Source organism: Dasypus novemcinctus, chromosome 3, assembly GCF_030445035.2.
Source record: "Dasypus novemcinctus isolate mDasNov1 chromosome 3, mDasNov1.1.hap2, whole genome shotgun sequence".
Lineage (NCBI taxonomy): Eukaryota > Metazoa > Chordata > Mammalia > Cingulata > Dasypodidae > Dasypus > Dasypus novemcinctus.
Window position 1 is genome coordinate 68,094,077 of NC_080675.1, and position 19,319 is coordinate 68,113,395.

Here is a 19,319-nt window from a genome sequence, read left to right on the forward strand (position 1 = left end):
ATTTTAATACAATAAAAAAGGAATAAGGTACCGATACATGTTGTAACATGGATGAACCTTGAAAACATTATGTTAAGTCAAAGAAGCCAGACACAAACGGCTATAAATTATGATTCCATTAATACGAAATATATAGAATAGGCAAATTAGTAGAGAAAAAAAAGCATAGTTTTCCTTGCTAGGGAAGAGGGTTAAGACAGGAAAGGGAATTGGAAATAACTGCTTAATGTATATGGCATTACCATTTGGGTTGAAAAAAAGTTCTGTAATATACAGGTTACCAGGTGCAGGGGGGTTGGGGAATGGGAACAAATGTTTAATTGGTCCAGAATCTCTGTTTGGGATGATGGAAAAGTTTTGGTAATGGATGGTGGTGGTGGTAGCACAACATTATGAATGTAATTAGTACCACTATTAATACTTAAAAGAGGTTAAAATGGTAAAGAGTTTGGTGCCTTGCCAGTGGGCCCTACTTTGGAATTTATGCTCCCCAGTGCAACAGAGTTGGATTCAGTTGTAGTTTCCCTATACATGGGTCTTCTGACCCTTCTATGTGAACCTATAGTTAGTACTAGAGTTGACAGGATAATGTCCAAGAAACTTAAATCTTTGGGCTTTCCATGTGCCAGGTGGACCCTGAATCTCAACAGAGTTGTAACACCAACTCTCCACAACATTGGACTCACTCAAGACAATGATTACAAGGAAATGATGGATGGACAATGACCATCCCAAGGAACAGAGAGAGTCTATAACTACAAGCAGGATAGCCCCATCCATCTGCCCCATGGGATCTAAGCCCCCTCTCTATTAGAGGCAGAGTAGGAATCACTGTTCCAGAATCCTCAGGACTGGGGAATGAATGACGGACTAGAGCAGATTATTGTTCTTCAACTATAGACCTATTGTTATTCTAGCAATGGAAGAACTTTTATCATTGATGTAGAGGTAGAGGCAGTGGCCACTGGAGGGGAGGGAGAGGGAAAATAGGTGTAGCATGGGGGCATTTTTGGGACACTGGAATTGTCCTGAATAATGTTGCAATGACAGATACAGGCCATTATATATCTTGTCATAACTTACAAAATTGTGTGGGAGAAAAGATTAAACATAATCCACACTTAGTGGCAATGCTGCAACATGTGTTCATCAGTTGGAAGAAACATACCACACTAATGAAGGATGTTGTTAATGTGGGAAAGTGTTAGAGGGCTAGGGAGTGGGGCATATGGAAATCCCCTATACTTTTTATGTAACATTTAGGTAATCTATACCTTTAAAAAAAAATAAAAAGTAAGGCATAGGCTCTTTGGCTAAATCAAAATCAAAAATGAAAACAAAAAAAAAACAAGGCAAACGGACTTGGCCCAGTGGTTAGGGCGTCCGTCTACCACATGGGAGGTCTGCAGTTCAAGCCCTGGGCCTCCTTGACCCATGTGGAGCTGGCCCATGCGCAGTGCTGATGCGCGCAAGGAGTGCCCTGCCACGCAGGGATGTCCCCCCCGGTAGGGGAGCCCCGTGCGCAAGGAGTGCGCCCCATAAGGAGAGCTGCCCAGTGCGAAAGATGCCTAAGAATGGCACCGCCCACACGGAGAGCTGACAAACCAAGATGACACAACAAAAAGAGACACAGATTCCCGCGCCACTGACAACAGACGCAGACAAAGAAACAAGATGCAGCAAAAAGACACAGAGAACAGACAACCAGGGTGGTGGGGGAGGGGAGAGAAATAAATAAATCTTTAAAAACAAAACAAAACAAAACATATAAAAAAGTTAATGCTCTTCGGCCAGATTAAAAAAAAGAGTTAATGATAATGGAAATTGTGGATTACAGTTAATAATACTTATTATACTATTGCTTCATCAATTGTAACAAAGTTTCCATACTAATGCAAAATGTTAGTGATAGGGAAAACCAAATAAATGAGGTGTGGGGGTGTACATGGGAAATTTGTACTTTCTGCATAATTTTTCTGTAAACCTAAAAGTGCTCAAATGAAAAAAAGTTCTGGAACTACATAGTTGTGATGGTTGTACACATCATGAATATGTGTAATGCGACTGAACTGTACACTTTAAGATGGTCTTATGGAAAATTATGTTATATGTATTTTATCATAATATTATGTTTTTTTAATGGAGGGAGAAAAGTAACTACCATGTCTTATTGATAAGTATATGATCAAAGTGCAAAGAACCACATTAGATGTTGAACCATATTTCTTTTTCATTATTTGACCTAATGATCCAACTGAAGAGTAAATGGATACTATCAACAAAAGTATAGTTCAGGAGGGATTTTGATACAACATTTCCAGTTTGACTTTTCATCTTGGGGGTTTGAATAACGTGAACTAAGAAGAGCTTCTTCAGTTGGTAATTTTGATGACAGCCATTTTAAAACCTTTAAATCTCTGAACAAATTATAAAAATGTGGAGAAAAGATCTAAGACTCCAAGGTGGCAATAGAAAACCTATTTACTTCAATATTTGTAAAGTTTAAAATTTTTATTTTTGGGTTATACATAAAACAGTTTACAGTGACAGTTTAGATGCAGAAATAGCCCAATTCTATATTACATAATCAGGAAGTAATAGAAAATGGTGTTTTAGGTCATCCAATCTTTAGGGTTGTGGGACTTTTGGAACAGAGATAGATTTGAGAAGGTTTAAGTAGTCAGGAAGATCTTTATGGAATGGATGAGACACTGAAGAGAGAGAATTTGGGAAGGAGAAGAAGAAACTTCCTAAATGAAAAAAAAAAAGCATTAAGGTAAGAATGAATGTGATATAAAAAATAGAGTTAGACAAAAGTAATATGGACATATTGGAAACGAAGTTAGAAAGTTAATTTGGGGCCAGAATATGGTCTTGAAAGTTATGTCAGAATTTAGACTCAAAGCATCTCACAATTTACTTGTGGCAGTAAACAGCTGATTAAAAATTCCTTCTGGATAAACTCTTCTTTGGTTTCTGTTACCATACCATCCTGGTGCTTCTATCTCTTTGGATACCTTTCCCATCTTCATTCTAATCATCCTCTTGTACTTCCACATATCTGCTCTATACTAGATCCTTCTCTTTTACCTTTTTATATCTCTCCCTAGGTAATCTCAGGCATTTCCATTGTAGAAATCTTTGTGAAAGAGTTTGGGCTACTTTGGGGGGAGGGTGGATAGCATTTTTTCAAGTTTTAAAAGTTTCCTCTGTGGAAATCTGCCTGCTTAGATTTTTCTCTCTCTTCTGGTGCAATTTTGGTAAATCATGTTTTCTTAGGCACTTATCAATTTCATTCAGGTATTTCAAATGCATTTGAAATATCTGAAATGAGTATATAAAAACAGTCTCTCCAGATTCTTTTAATTTCCTTAGTGGTGGTGGTGGTGGGTTTTTTTTTTTCAGGTACCAGGGGCCAGGGATTAAACCCGGGACTTCATATGTGGAAGTCAGTGCTCAACCACTGAGCCACATTGGCTCTCCTGAGTTGGTTTTTTCACCTGTTCTGCTTGTTTTTTATTTTCATTTTTTCTAGAGGAACCAGGAACCAAACACAGGACCTCCCATGGGGGAAGCAGGTGCTCAACTGCTTGAGTCACATCTGCTCCCCGAGTTGTTTTTTTTCATTTGTTTTGCTTGTTGTTTGTTTGTTTTTTTCAGGAGGCATGGGGAACCAAACCCAGGACCTCCCATGTGGGAGGCGGGTGTTCAACTGCTTGAGCCACATCTGCTCCTCAATTTCCTTGTTGTTTGTATGGACATTTTCCCCTTCCTTATTTTGCACATTTTTACTTTGTTCCTTATTTTTTGTTCCAATGGTTTATGTATCTTTTCTTTTTTTTAAGAATAAGCTCTCCCTCTATCTCACACCATATACAAAATATAACTCAAAATGGGCCACAAACCTAAATACAAGAGCTAAAACCATAAAACTCTTAGAAGAAAATATAGAGAAAAAACTTCAGGACGTTATTTAAGGCAATGGATTCTTTGAGATGACACCAAAAGCAGAAGTAACAAAAAAAAAATAGATAAACTGGACTTCATCCAAATTAAAAACTCGTGTATATCAAAGGGTATTATCAAGAAAGTGAAAAGATAACTTACAGAATGGGAGAAAATATTTGCAAGTCATATATCTCATAAAGCTTTAATATCCAGAATATATAAATAACTCCTACAACTCAACAAGAAAAAAATAACCAATTAAAAATGGGCAAAGGATTTGAATAGACATTTCTGGAGACATTCAAATGGCCAATAAGAATATGAAAAGATGCTCAACATCATTAGCCATCAGGGAAATACAAATCAAAATCACAATGAGATACTACACTTCACACTCACTAAGATGGCTATTATTAAAAAATGAACAGAGAAGTGGATATGGCTCAAGTGATTGAGATCCCGCCTACCACTTGGGAGGTACCTGGTTCAGTTCCTGGTGCCTCCTTAAAGAAGACAGCAAGCTGGTGCGACAGTCAGGTGCAGCAAGCTGAGGCAACGAGAGACACAAGAAGAAAAACTTAATGAGATACACAACAAAACAAGGAATGGAGGTTCCCAGTGCCTCCTAAAGAAGACGAGCAAGACAGCAAGCTGAATGATGGGCAGGTGCAGCAACCTGATGCAACAAGATGACACAACAAGAGGCACAAGAAGAAAAACATAATGAGATACAACAAAGCAGGGAATGGAGATGCTTCAAGCGGTTAGGCATCTCTCTCCCACATCAGAGGTCTTGGGTTTGCCAGTGCTGTGCTGCCTAAAAAGAAACAAGACGACTAGACCCAGCAAGTAAAAACAATGCACGGATGTGAAGAAATAAATAAATCTTTAAAAAAAACAAAAATGTAAGTGCCAGAAAGGATGTGGAGAATAAGAACTCTAATGTAAAATGGTGCACAGTCTGGTGGAAAACAGTCTAGTGGTTCCTCAATAACAGAATTACTATAGAACTTGGCAATTCTAGCCTTAGATATATATCCAAAAGAACTAAAAGCAAGGACTCAAATAGATAACTGGTAAACTAATGTTCATAGCAGCACTATTCACAATAATTTAAGGGGGAAATAGCCCAACTGTCCACTGATAGATGAATGGATAAACACACAATGGAATATTTTGCCATAAAAAGTAATGAAGGTTTGATACGTGCTACAGCAATGAAAACATTATGCTGAGTGAAATGAGCCAGACACAAAAGGGCAACTACTGTATGATTTCACTTACATGAAATATTTATTATAAACAATTATCTGTACAGAAAAAACTAGGTTAGGAGTTATCAGGCACTGGGAGGAGGAAGAAATTGGGAGCTATTGCTTAATGGGTACAGAGTTTATATTTGGGATGATGAAAACATTTTTTTGGTGATGGATGGTGGTGATGGTAGCACAATGTAAACATAATCAATGCCACTGAATTGCACATTTAAATATGGTTAAACTGATATTATATTGGGCTTCACTTTTCAGGAAGTTTTGGATCACAGAGTGGTTCAACAGCAGCAGAGGAATACTGGTATGGGATGTTATTGACAGGTGATATATGGTTGACAGGGAGTTATACAGGGCATATGTCCAGGGTGCATGGTAATGTTTGGATATACTCATAGTGGAAACAATTAAAAACAACAGCTGGGGGGGTACTGGGTTCCTGGCCGGGGGTGCTCTGTCGTGGTCCCTAGGGGAGCAGCGGCAGTCCCCCAGGTGCAACGGTAAGGACCAGGAAGGAATGAGGGTCCAACAGTGAGCCCCTGATACTAATGACTATGCTTGTGAGCCTATATGCCTGAAATAAGAACAAGGCCTAGAGCAGCACTGTGCCTAGGAGTTTCCTCCTGACAGCCTTCATGTTACTCAAATGTGGCCAGTCTCGAAGCCAAACTCAGCATGTAAATGCAATGCATTCCCCCCAGCGTGGAACATGACACCCGGGGATGAGCCTCCCTGGCACCAAGGGATCACTACCAAATACCAGCTGATGATGCAACTAGAAAATGACCTTGAATTAAAGATTCAACGCGGACCAGCAGAATATCCCTGTCTACATATAATAACAGGAGTTTAAAATGTGTTTGACCTAATGTAAGGGGGAAATGGAAAGGAGAAATGAGTTTATATGGCTATGAGTTTCTAAAAAAGAGTCTGGAGGTTGTCAGAAGGATTGCCCTTATGCACACCTGAGCAGAATCTCAGAGACAGATAAAGTAAATACAACCCCAGGTATTGGTTCTTTTGAGGGCTAAAGAGACCCACGGGTTCTATGGTCATGGCCATGTCAGTTGGCCCTTCTTTGGAGCTGGTGTTTCTGCGTGATGGAACTGGACTCAGATGGGATCTCTTTTCACAAGACTTTCATGCTACTTTACTGGAATTGTAGTTGGTGCTGGGGTTTAAGATATATCTAGGGGATTTGAATCTCTGGACTGACAATATGATAGCCAGGCCCTGAGCCTCAACAGACTTCAACTCCTACACTCTGATTTATTGGACTTACCCCACTCAGCTAACATGGAGTTGAAGAATGTCAACCACCACACCATGGAGCCTAGAGTGCCTACAACTGAAAGCAGGAGGATTGCAACCAGTATCCATGTGGAATCTAAGCCCCCTCTTGACATAGATGTGCAATGGACACAACCAATCCAAGGTCCACAGAGAAAATGTGGCATTGGTGTGGAAAAAGTGGCCATGGTGGCTGCTGCGTGCGGGGAATGGGAGGAAGAGATGAGATGTGGAGGCGTTTTCGGGACTTGGAGTTGTCCTGGGTGGTGCTTCAGGGACAATTACTGGACATTGTAGATCCTCCCAGGGCCCACTGGATGGAACATGGGAGAGTATGGGCTATGATGTGGACCACTGACCATGAGGTGCAGCAATGTCCAGAGATGTACTTACCAAATGCAATGGATGTGTCATGATGATGGGAGACAGTGTTGCTGTGGGGGGAGTGGTGGGGTGGGGGCGGTGGGGTTGAATGGGACCTCATATTTTTTGAATGTAATATTTTTAAAAAATGAATAAAAAAATAAAATAAAAATAAAAACATTAGAAAAATAAATAAATATGGTTAAAATGGCAAATTTGATGGTACATGTATTACCACACATGCAAATCCAAGTGAAAAGACTATTCCCTTTTCTTCAAAGCTCTGGAGGTTTGTGTAGAATTGGTTTCTTCCTTAAATATTGGTAGAACTTACTAGTGAAGCCATCAGAACCTGGAGTTTTTTTGTGAGAAAGTTTTAAACCCAAATTAATCTCCTTAATAGGTACTTGGTTATACATTTAATCTATTTATTCTGAGTTTTGGTATCTGTGTCTTTCAAGGAATGTGTCCATTTTAACTAAGTTGTTGGATTTATGAGCATAGAATGCTTATCAAATTTCTTTTTTATCCATTTAACAGCTGTATGACCAATTGGTAGTGATTTTCTTCCTCTCATTTCTGACGTTAGTAACTAATTACTAATATAATTTGCTTTTTAATCTGACTAGAGGTTTATCAATTTTATGGATCTTTCAAAGAATCAGCTTTTTAAAAAAAAAGATTTATTTATTTATTTACTTCTCCCCCCACCTCCCCCCCCACCCCAGTTGTCTGTTTTCTGTGTCTATTTGCTGTGTCTTCTTCTTTGTCCGCTTCTGTTGTTGTCAGCGGCACGGGAATCTGTGTTTATTTTTGTTGCTTTTTGTTGCGTCATCTTGTTGTGTCAGCTCTCCGTGTGTGCAGTGCTATTCTTGGGCAGGCTGCACTTTCTTTCACAATGAGCGGCACTCCTTGCGGGGTGCACTCCTTGCGTATGGGGCTCCCCTATGTGGGGGACACCCCAGCGTGGCAGGGAACTCCTTATGCATGTCAGCACTGTGCATGGGCCAGCTCCACACAGGTCAAGGAGGCCTGGGGTTTGAACCGCAGACCTCCCACGTGGTAGACTGACGCCCTAACCACTGGGCCAAGTCTGCTGCCCAAAGAATCAGCTTTTACTTTCACAGATTTCTTTCACTGTTTTCTATTTCATTGATCTCTGCTCTAATCATGATGATTTTTCTCTCTTATGCTTACTTTGGCTTTCATATGCTCTTCTTTTTCTAGTTTCTTAAGGGGGAAGCTGAGGTTATTGATAGAAAACATTTCTTCTTTTCTAATGTAGTTTTATAGCACTAAAATGCCCTCTACTTACTGCTTTAGCTGCATCCCGCATATTTCGATATTTTCATTCTTAATTTCATTAAATTCAAAATATTTTTGAATCTTTAGACCCATGGGTTATTTATAATTGTTACTTAGTTTCCAAATATATGAGGATTTCCCCCATTATCTCTGTTGCCAATCTATAATTTAATTCCAATGTGATCAGAGAGCATACTTTCATAATACAAATCCTTTTAAATTTCTGCTTGAGCCACATCCGTTCCCTCCTTTAAATATTCTTTTTTTTTTTTTTTTAATTTTTTTTATTTTTTATTGACTTTGTAATAATATTACATTAAAAATATATATGTGAGGTCCCATTCAACCCCACCCCCCCCACCCCCCCTCTCCCCCCCCCCCCACAACACTCGTTCCCATCATCATGACACATCCATTGGATTTGGTAAGTACATCTTTGGGCACCTCTGCACCTCATATACATTGGTTCACATCATGGCCCATACTCTCCTCTATTCCATCATGTAGGCCCTGTGAGGATTTACAATGTCCGGTGATTACCTCTGAAGCACCATCCAGGGCAGCTCCATGTCCCGAAGACGCCTCCACCTCTCATCTCTTCCTGCCTTTCCCCATACCCTTTGTCCATTATGTCCACTTTTCCCAATCCAATGCCACCTCTTCTATGTGGACACTGGATTGGTTGTGTCCATTGCACCTTTATGTAAAGAACTGTGTATCCTAAAGTATGCACCATAATGTAAACACAGATGTCACCTGGTTAGAAAGCTAATGTCTCAGACTCTGTACATCACTTTAAGTAAATATGATATGAATAGGGCGTAAGAGTATCACTGTGGAAGGGAAAAGGTTTTCTGGTGGATGTGTGGGAGTGCTGTATATTATATATATACATTGCTGTGGTCTAGGACTCCTGTGAAGAAAAGCTGAATAATTAGGGGGGGGGGGGGAAAAAAAAAAAAAAAAAAGAAAAAAATAGGATGTGGAATTTTTTCAAGTCAACATTCTTTATCTAAGTTCTTTATCTAACTTTATCCAAGTTCTTTATCTATCCTTTAAATATTCTTGATCTTTGTTCTAAGATGCAGTTAGGTTACTAGGAAACAGTTTGGTCTTCTCAGGTCTTGCTTTTAAGCCTTGTTAGGTAGAACAAAAACAGCCTTTAAGCTACGGGTCACTTTACCACATGAAGTAAAATCCTTCTGGGTATTCTACCCAATGCTCTGTGAAGTAAAAGGTTTTCTACTCTGCTATTGGGAACAGAAAGCATTCTTGGTCCTCGATGTACTCCAAAGATTGTTCCTTTGCTTTTTCAGGTGGACTTTTTTTCTGGTCTCATGTAGTTTACTCACATGCATGTCCTGACCAGAACTTAGCTAAATATTTAATATTTGAATAGCATCCTCTAGATCTCTGAAGTTCTCTGTACACCTCTATCCTCTCTGGCATTCTGCTGGTATACGACTGCATTTCCCCTCCTTGAGCTATACCTCCCTCCAGAAGTAAGGGGGAGTGGTGGTGGTGACAATTGTATACCCTTCAACAGTTTCCCTTCTTTCAGGAATCATTGTATTTCATTGCTTGGTGAATAATATCTTGAAAACCACTGTTTTATATATTTTGTATGATTTTTAGCACATGGGAAGGTAAATCCAGTCCCTGTTAACCCAACTTGGCAGGATGCTTTTAACATGTTAAATTTAAGATGCCTATTGGTATTGAAGTTAAGGTATCAATTAGGCAGTTGGATTACAAATTTAGAGCTCAAGAAAGATACCAGAAATGCATATGTTTATGAGGAATTAGAGTATGGGCAGAATTTAGAGCTATGGGACTGGATTAGATAATTTAACAAAGGAGTTAGCAAACTATGGCTTATGGGCCAGATTCAGACCAGTGGAAGGTGACAGTCTGGCATGGCCTGCTGCCTTTCCCTGAGACCCACAAATGAAATCTGAGCTTAGGATCAGATGTCTAGGATGGTGCCTAGGATGCCTTAGCCCAGTGCTTAGGATGGATAATGAATGTGGGATGACTCCCTCCTTGGAATGCCTTGATATAAAACAGATCCCCTAGCAGATAGTGGTCTCCTGGCACATTCCCTCCCTTTGCCCTGAACATATGTAAACACTCATGGAGACTATGTGGTTAAATGTATTCTTTTTATGGCACTTCCCTGCCCTTCCCTCCCCCCCACTATATCTGTTCCTAGTGAGGAGAAAGCAGGGTCCTTTGCCTGCAGCACAAGAAGTGTGTGTACATACCATCTCTGTGTCAGCTGTGGATCAAGACTCTCTGGTATGGAGGACTGATGCCCACTACTGAAACTAATCTTGCTCTGTCTCTTCTTTATGTGAGTAAAGCATTATTTTAAACAGTGACAGTGTGAGTTGTGCTTTTGTTGGCAATCCTGACTCCTGCAAACCATGGAGTAGGCTCAGATCTTAGGACTGCTGTTCCTGGTGACAAATATTATTATGCTCTTTGCTAGTCACCATGTGGTGGGGCTCTTTTGCTGGAGGTAGTAACAGGGGTCTCTTCTCCAACAGGCTCAAGCCCTATCAACTGTTTTTTTTTTTTTTTTAATTTTTAATGTGGTAACATATATAACATAAAAGTTGCCATTTTACCATTTTTAGGTTTATAATTTAACAACACTATTATATTAACAATACTGTGTTACAATCACCACCATCCATTCCTAAGACTTTTTCATTACCCAAAACAGAAACTTCGTACTCATTAAGCAATAATTCCTTATTGTCCCCCCCCACACACGAACTCCTGATAATCTCTAATCTACTTTCTGTTTCTATGAATTTATTTGTTCTAAGATATCTCATATAAGTAGAGTCATACAATATTTGTCCTTTTGTGTTTGGCTTATTTCACTTGTGTTTTCAAGGTTCGTCCATGTTGTAGCATGTAGCAGAACTTCATCCTTTTTTATGGCTGGCATGGCCTATTTCTATAAGCAAAGTTTTACTGGGACACGATCAGGCCCATTTGTTTTCATACTGTTTCAGGCTGCTTTTGAATTACAAAAGCAGAGTTGAATCATCATGAGAGAGACCAATATGCTCCACAAACAGAAATATTCACTATCTGGCCCTTTGCAGAAAAGATGGTGATCACAAACTCCTGATCTACGGAATGAATGTAGATAGAGCAGAATGCCAGTAGACTGAATCCTGGAGCACTCTCCAAAAGTTTGAAGTCAAAAGGAAGAGAAAGAATCAGAAAATAGTGACGTGGCAAGAGATGTGGAAAGGCTGATGTTTCCAAGGAGAAATGAAAATAAGGTATACCAAGAAGACAGGAGTGTCAACTTTGTCAAATGTTGCTGAAAGATAAGATGACCTTTCTTATAAATGACCAGGGTAGATTTAACAAGATAGTCATTTTTGCAGTTTCAGTGAAAAGGTAATTGTGGTAGAAAGAACTGAAAGTGAATTAAAAATGGTTGAGAAGGTAAAAAAAAATCATAAATAGTGAGTTAGCCCTTTTGAGGAGTTTTGCTACAAAAGATAAGGAATAAATGTGAAGATGTGCAGTTAGGGAGGATTTTAAAAACAGGAGATACTATAGCACATTTTTAGGTTGATGAATGTGATGTAGGGAAGCAAAAATTAATGAGGAGGAGTAGGTAGGGTGGGATGGAGAGAGAAATTAAGAAATAAGGGAGGAAATGGGACAAGGGTAACCAGTGGATGCTCCAGCTGAAGCAAGTGGGACACACATTTGCCAGTGTTCTTTGTTTCTGTTGAGTTACTGACTGGCTGAGTGACTGCTGCAGCTGTGGGAGGAGAAGATAAGCAATTTCAGGACTGCTATAGAAGATATTTCACAGAGAAACACTTAGAGAAATGGTGAGATTTATATTTCAATACCAAAGGTTAGCTTACGTTATCATAAAGCTAAACTATGTCCTTATGATATATAAAAATCAAATAACTGGTAACACAGTATTGTTAAGATCAGAGGTCAGCTACATTAATAAACTAAAAAGACTCTTTTAGATTGCCTAAAAACTAAAGCAATCATCTGTAAGAATATGTTAAAGAGAAATGTATTTCAAAGTTTTTAATCAAAAAATTTAAAATAAGCTTTTGGAACTTGGCTTAGTTCTAAGTTAGAGATGGTAAACTTACCAATCCTCATCAGCTAAAAGCCTTAGTGCTTCTGTCAGTGATATTTCTGGTTTGGAAAACGGCCGCAGCTCTGATGAGTCCATTATTTCTGGACTATGAGTGACAGATGGTATTCTTTCTTTATATTGTTCAATGGCTCCAGGAGATGCATCACCTAAATCAAACCATATTAAATAAAGCATTGGAGAACCTTTATACAAAGGGATACAAATGGTATTCCAACTATAGATGGTATGAATATTTTTTATAGAAACTAGTACTATTAATTTAGTCTACAAAAAAAACCTGTAATACCCAGAAACCAAAGCTATTTGAAACTTTACTTTTTATATAACAAGTTACTAACAAATTACATTATATAAATATATGAGGTTTTACAGTTATAAGTATATTCTTATATTCAAATAATAGAGGAATGACTTTAAGAAAGCACTCTCACATTTCTTAGAAACAAAACCTGTTAAGACTAAATTATAGGTGAAAACCAAAAAGTTAGTTATGTCCCTAGGAAGAATGAGTACGTCAAAAATTTGTGATCTGTCACAATGCATACTTTTTGCTATTACTTGTGCTTCTATTCGTATTGTCAATTACTGGCTTAGGTAATTGTTTTCCCTGGGGTTTTATGACATTAATTATAGACAAATTATTTGAGAATGCTAACAAATAGGCTTAAATTTCACAAATGCCTACATTTAATCCTACAGCTATGTTCAGCCAGCAATTTTATAGGCTAACACCTCTGACCAGGCATACCATCTACATATATTAGCTTTGGGAATAGAGAATTTATAAAAGTTTACTACACTTCTTGCATTATAAAAGGAATACATGTTGGAAGAATCTCAGACATTTATCTAGTGCAAATGTCTTATATAATTATCTTTGAAAGAGGTTAAGTATGTTGTTCAAGATCATCTCTGCATTTATCTCTTCTATACTTTTTGACTATTTTATTGATATCCAGACTTCAGATGCAACATAAATTTAAGATTATTAATAATAATTTAGCATCAACAATAACTAAGCAATAAGCCTTAATATTTAATATAGTTCACACAATTTCCCATTTCAACCTCTAATTTTTCCTAGTTGCTACTACACTTAAGACCAATATAATATGTTTTAAAAACAGTACAGTGGGAAGTAGATGTGGCTCAACTGATTGAGTGTCTGTCTACCATTTGGAGGGTCCAGGGTTCGTTTCCCAGGACCTTCTGACTTGTGCGGTAAGCTGGCCCACACGCAGTGTTGCTACACGCAAGGAGTGCCATCCACATAGGGGAGTTCCCGTGTAGGGGTGCCCTATGTGCAAGGAGTGTGCCCTGCAAAGAGAGTCGTCCCGCGTGAAAAAAAGCGCAGCCCGCTTAGGAGTGGCACCACACACACAGAGAGCTGACGTAGCAAGATGATGCAACAAAAAAGAGATGCACTTTTCCAGTACTGCAGGATAATGCAACTGGAAGCAGAAGAACACAAAGCGAATGGACACAGAGAGCAGACAACGGTGGGGGGTAGGGGAGGGAGGGGAGAGGAATAAATAAAAAATAAATCTTTAAAAAAATAAAAATAGTACAGGAAAGGTGGAGTCTACTCTTGGCCAGGCATAGAATATAATAGATGCTCAATGAATAAGCTGAATAAATGACAAATGTAAGAACTTCTTTGATCATGATCTAATATAAATCAGCTTCACTATCTCAATTACCTTAGCTTATTATAAAATGGGATACCATTCCTCAGAAATTCAGAAAAATTTTCAAGAAGTATGGGAGAATTTTAGAGTATTCTTGACCAGGGGATATTATTGATTGATTGATTTTTAATATATTTTTAATTTATTTTTAAAACATATATAGATCACACAAAATGGATATAATTTAGATACTCATAGGGAGAGAGAAAATTGAGGCCAGAGATGTTAAATGAGTTTTTCCAGGACACAAAGCTAATTAAAGGCAGAACTGATTTTTAAGAAAGCAGTTTCCTGACTTGAGATTAGAGCTCTCTAAATCACAAATGCACATGTGGTCTCTTCAGCTTAGTAGGCATTTATGACATTACTTTTTATTTTTTTAAACAAATCAATGTTACTGGTACATATTAATAAAGCATAGAATTCATCGAAATGTACACTTAATGGTATAATTGGTATAATCACATATTTGTGCATTCATCACTTCAATCATTATTAGAGCATTTTTATTATTTCAATAATAATAATAATAATAATAAAAGTAAATAAGAAATTCTTCACCTCTCAATCTCTCTGTTTCCCCAACTGTAGATAGCTGCTATTTCTGGCTGTTCTCACACAATTATTTATTTATTTATTCAGCAGTTTTATTCAGATATAGTCACATACCCTATGATCTATTTAAAGCATATCATCAGTGGCTTTTAGTGAAATCACAATGTTGTGCATTCATCACCACAAAAAATTTTAGAACTGTTTCATTACTCCAAAAAGAAAACCTCCACACTCTTTAGCAAGCCTTCCCAGCCCTACATAACTACTAATCTAATTTCATCTTTATAAATTGATTATTTACATTTTATATAAAGGGATTCATACAATGTTACACAACACATTTAGTTCATAATAGTGCAATCATAGAGTGTTTGTACTTTTGTATCTGGCTTGCTTCACTCAATATAATGTCCTCCAAGTTTATCTATGTTGTCATGTGCTTTATGGCTTCATTTCTTACAGCTGAATAATATTTCATCATGCAAATAGACCACTTTATTTATCCCTTTATTGGCTGGACAGTTGGGTTGTTTCCAATTTTGACAATCGTGAATAATGCCATTGATGTACAGATGTCTGTTCATGTCACAGCCCTCAGTTCTTCTGGGTGTATATATACCCAGTAGTGGTGTTAGGGTCATGTTGCAAATCTATATTCAACTTCTTTAGGAACTGCCAAGCAGTCCTCCACAGTGGCTGTACCATTCTAGAATACATTCTGCCCAACAGTGATTAAGTGTTCCTATCTCCCCACCTCCTCTCCAACACTTGTAGTTCTGTCTTTTCAATAGTGACCATTTTGATAGGTGTGAAATGATATCTCATTTTTGCCTTGATTTGTATTTCTCTAATCCCCAGTGATGAACATTTTCACACTTGTTTTTTTTGCCATTTGTATTTCTTCTTTGGACAAGTGTCTATTCAAGGCTTTTGCTCATTTTTAAACTGGGTTGTCTTTTTATTGTTGATTTGTAACATCTCTTTATATATCATGGATATTAAACCCTTATCGGATATGTGATTTCCAAATATTTACTCCCATTGAGTCAGCTGCCTTTTCACTTTTTTGACAAAGTCCTATGAAGTGTAAAAGTGTTTAATTTTGAAGAACTTCCATTTGTCTATTCTTTCGTTGTGCGTGCTTTGGGTGAAAGGTCCAAGAAACCACCACCTACTACAAGGTTTTTAAGATACTTACCTGCATTTTCTTCGAAGCATTTTATAGTCCTGGCTTTTATATTTAGGTCTTTGATCCACCTTGAGTTTATTCTTATATAGGGAGTGAGAGAGGGGTCCTCTTTCATTCTTTTGGTCATAGATACACAGTTCTTACAGATCATTTGTTGAAGAGACGTTTTCATCCTGTTAACATGGACTTTGTAGGTTTGTAAAAAACCACTTGGCTGTAGAGGTTAGGGTTTATTTCTGAACTCTCGATTCTATTCCACTATTATCTATCTTTATGCCAGTACCATGCTGTTTTGACTACTGTAGCTTTGTAATGTGTTTCAAGGTCAGCGGTGAAATTCTTCCCATGTCACTCTTTTTTTTTTAGAATGCTTTTGGCTATTTGGTGTACTTTCCCTCCCAAATGAATTTGGTAATTTGTCTTTTCTGTTTCTTTAAAGTGGAATTTTGACTGGTATTGTACTGAATCTATAAATCAGTTTGGATAGGATTCACATCTTCATGATATTTAGTCTTCCAACCCATGAACACGGAATGTCTTTCCATTTGTTTAGGTATTCACTGATTTCTTTTAGCATTATTTTGTAGTTTTCTGTATATAGTTCCTGTACTTCTTTGGTAAAATTGATTCCTAGATATTGACTCTTTTTGTTGCTATTGTAAATGGCATTTTTTCCCTGATTTCCTCCTCAGATTGTTCAATACTAGAGTTCAAAAACATTATTGATTTTTGCATGTTGATCTTGTATCCTGCCACCTTGCTGAATTCATTTATTTGCTCAGGTAGCTCTGTTGTAGACATTTCAAAATTTTCTAAATATAGGACCATCATCTGCAAATAGTCACTAGAATTTGACTTCCTCTTCTACTAATTGGATGCCTTTAATTTTTTTCTTTTTTTTACTTGTCTAATTGCTCTAGCTAGAACTTCTATTACAATGTTGAATAACAATGGTGACAGTGGGAAACCTGCCTTGTTCCTGATCTTAGAGGGAAAGCTTTCCACCTTTCCCCACTGTGTATGATACTGGCCATGGATTTTCATATATGGTTTTTATCATATTGAGGAATTTTCCTTTTATTCCCATCTTCCTAAGTGTTTTTATCATGGAAGAATGCTGTGTTTTGTTGAATACCTTTTCTGCATTGATTAGGATGATCATGTGGTTTTTTCCTTCAACTTGTTAATGTGGTGTATTACATTCATTGATTGTCTTATGTTGAACCAGTCTTGCATACCAGGAATAAAATCCACTTGGTGATGATGTATAAGTCTTTTTATATGCTGTTGGATTCAAATTGTAAGTATTTTGCTGAGAATTTTTACACCTTTGTTCATTAGAGAGATTGGTCTGTGATTTTCTTTTCTTATAGTGTCTTTATCTGGCTTTGGTATTAGGGTGACATTGGCTTCATACAATGTGTTAGGTAATTTTCCCTACTCTTCAATTTTCTGAAGAGTTTAAACAGGATTGGTGTTAATTCTTTTTGAAATGCTTGGTACAAGTCATCTGTGAAACCATCTGGTCCTAGACTTTTCTTTGTTGGGAGATTTTTGATGATAGATTCATTCTCTTCAAATGTGATTAATTTGTTAAGTTCTTGTGTTTCTTGTATTGTCAGTGTAGGTTGTTTGTACATTTCTAGGAATTTGTCAATTACATCTAGGTTGTCTAGTTTGTTGGCATACAGTTTCTCATGATATCCTCTTATGATCATTTTTATTTCTGTGGGGTCAGTGGTAACTCCCCCACATTCATTTCTGATTTTATTTATTTGTGTCTTCTCTTTTTTGTTAGTCTATGTAGGGGTTTGTCAATTTTATTGATCTTCTCAAAGAACCAGCTTTTGGTTTTGTTGATTTTCTCTATTGGTTTTTGGTTATTGTTGTTGTTTTTGTTCTCATTTTATTTCTGCTCTAATTTTATTATTTCTTTCCTTCTTTTTGCTTGGGGTTGGTTTGCTGTTCTTTTTCTAGTTTTCTCCACTAGTTCAGTTAGATCTTTGATTTTAGCTCTTTCTTGTTTTTTAATATAGCTATTAAGAGCTATAAATTTCCCTCTCAAGACTGCCTTTGCTCTATTCCATAAGTTTGATAAGTTGTGTTCTTGTTTTCATTTGTCTCGATATATTTACTGATTTCACTTGCAATTTCTTTTTTTTTTTAAGATTTATTTATTTTATTTATTTCTCTCCCCTTCCCCCACACCCCAGTTGTCTGTTCTCTATGTCTATTTGCTGTGTCGTCTTCTTTGTCCACTTCTGTTGTTGTCATTGGCACGGGAATCTGTGTTTCTTTTTGTTGCATCATCTTGTGTGTCAGCTCTCTGTGTGTGCGGCGCCATTCTTGGGGAGGATGCACTTTCTTTCACACTGGGTGGCTCTCCTTATGGGGCGCACTCCTTGCGCATGGGGCTCCCCTATGCGGGGACACCCCTGCGTGGCACAGAACTCCTTGCATGCATCAGCACTGAGCATGGGCCAGCTCCACACGTGTCAAGGAGGACTGTGGTTTGAACCGTGGACCTCCCATGTGGTAGATGGACGCCCTAACCACTGGGCCAAGTCCGCTTCCCTGCAATTTCTTCTTTGACCCACTGATTATTTAGGAGTGTTTTGTTTAGCCTCTACACATTTTTGAATTTTCCTCTTTCCTATCTATTATTGATTTCCAGTTTCATTCCATTATGATCTGAGGAAGTGCTTTGTATAACTTCAGTCTTTTTATATATACTGAGTGCTGCATTGTGACCTAATGTGTGGTCTATCCTGGAGAAATATCCATGACTACTTGAGAAGAATGTATAACCTGCTGATTTAGGATGCAATGTTCTATATATGTCCTTTAGGTCTAACTTGTTCATTATATTGTTCAAGTTCTCTGTTTCCTTGATGATCCTCTAAGTGTTCTATCTAATGATGTGTTGAAGTCTTCAACTATTATTGTAGAGATATCACTTTCTCAGTTTAGTTTTGCCAGAGATTACCTCATGTATTTTGGGGCACCCTGGTTAGATGCATAGAAATTTACTGTTAATTCTCCCTGGTGGATTGCCCCATTTAACTAATATGTAATGGCCTTCTGTGTCTCCTATAACTTTTCTGCATTTAAAGTCTGTTTTCTCTTATATTAGTATAGATACCCATGCTTTCTTTCAGTTACTGTTTGCATGGAGTATCTTTTTCCAACCTTTCACTTTCAGCTGGTTTGTATCCCTGGGTCTAAGGTGGGTACCTTGTAAGCAGCATATGGATGGTTCAAGTTTTTTTAATCTATTCTGTGAGCCTATATCTTTTGTTTGGGGAGTTTAATCCATTCATGTTCAATGATATTACTATCATTGGATTATTTACTTCCACCATTTTGTCCTTTGGTTTTCATATGTCATATCTTATTTTCATCTTTTCACTCTTTTGGTTATCCTCTCTGCCACTTTTTTCTTCTATATTCTCCTCTTAGCCTTTTTCTCTGTTCTTTACCTTTCAGGCCCCTAAGGCTCCCTTTTATTTTCTAAAAAGGTGGATTCTTTTTTATGAATACTTAATTTCTGT

At 37.6% G+C, this 19,319-nt stretch overlaps 1 protein-coding gene across 1 annotated transcript in view; it reads right to left on the reverse strand.

Annotated features, from left to right (window-relative positions):
* TOGARAM1 (TOG array regulator of axonemal microtubules 1) overlaps positions 1 to 19,319 on the reverse strand; it is a 127,551-nt gene that overhangs the window by 21,576 nt on the left and 86,656 nt on the right. The window contains 1 exon segment of the mRNA XM_012521568.4: positions 12,329 to 12,482. Within this exon segment, the coding sequence (XP_012377022.3) occupies positions 12,329 to 12,482 (154 nt within the window).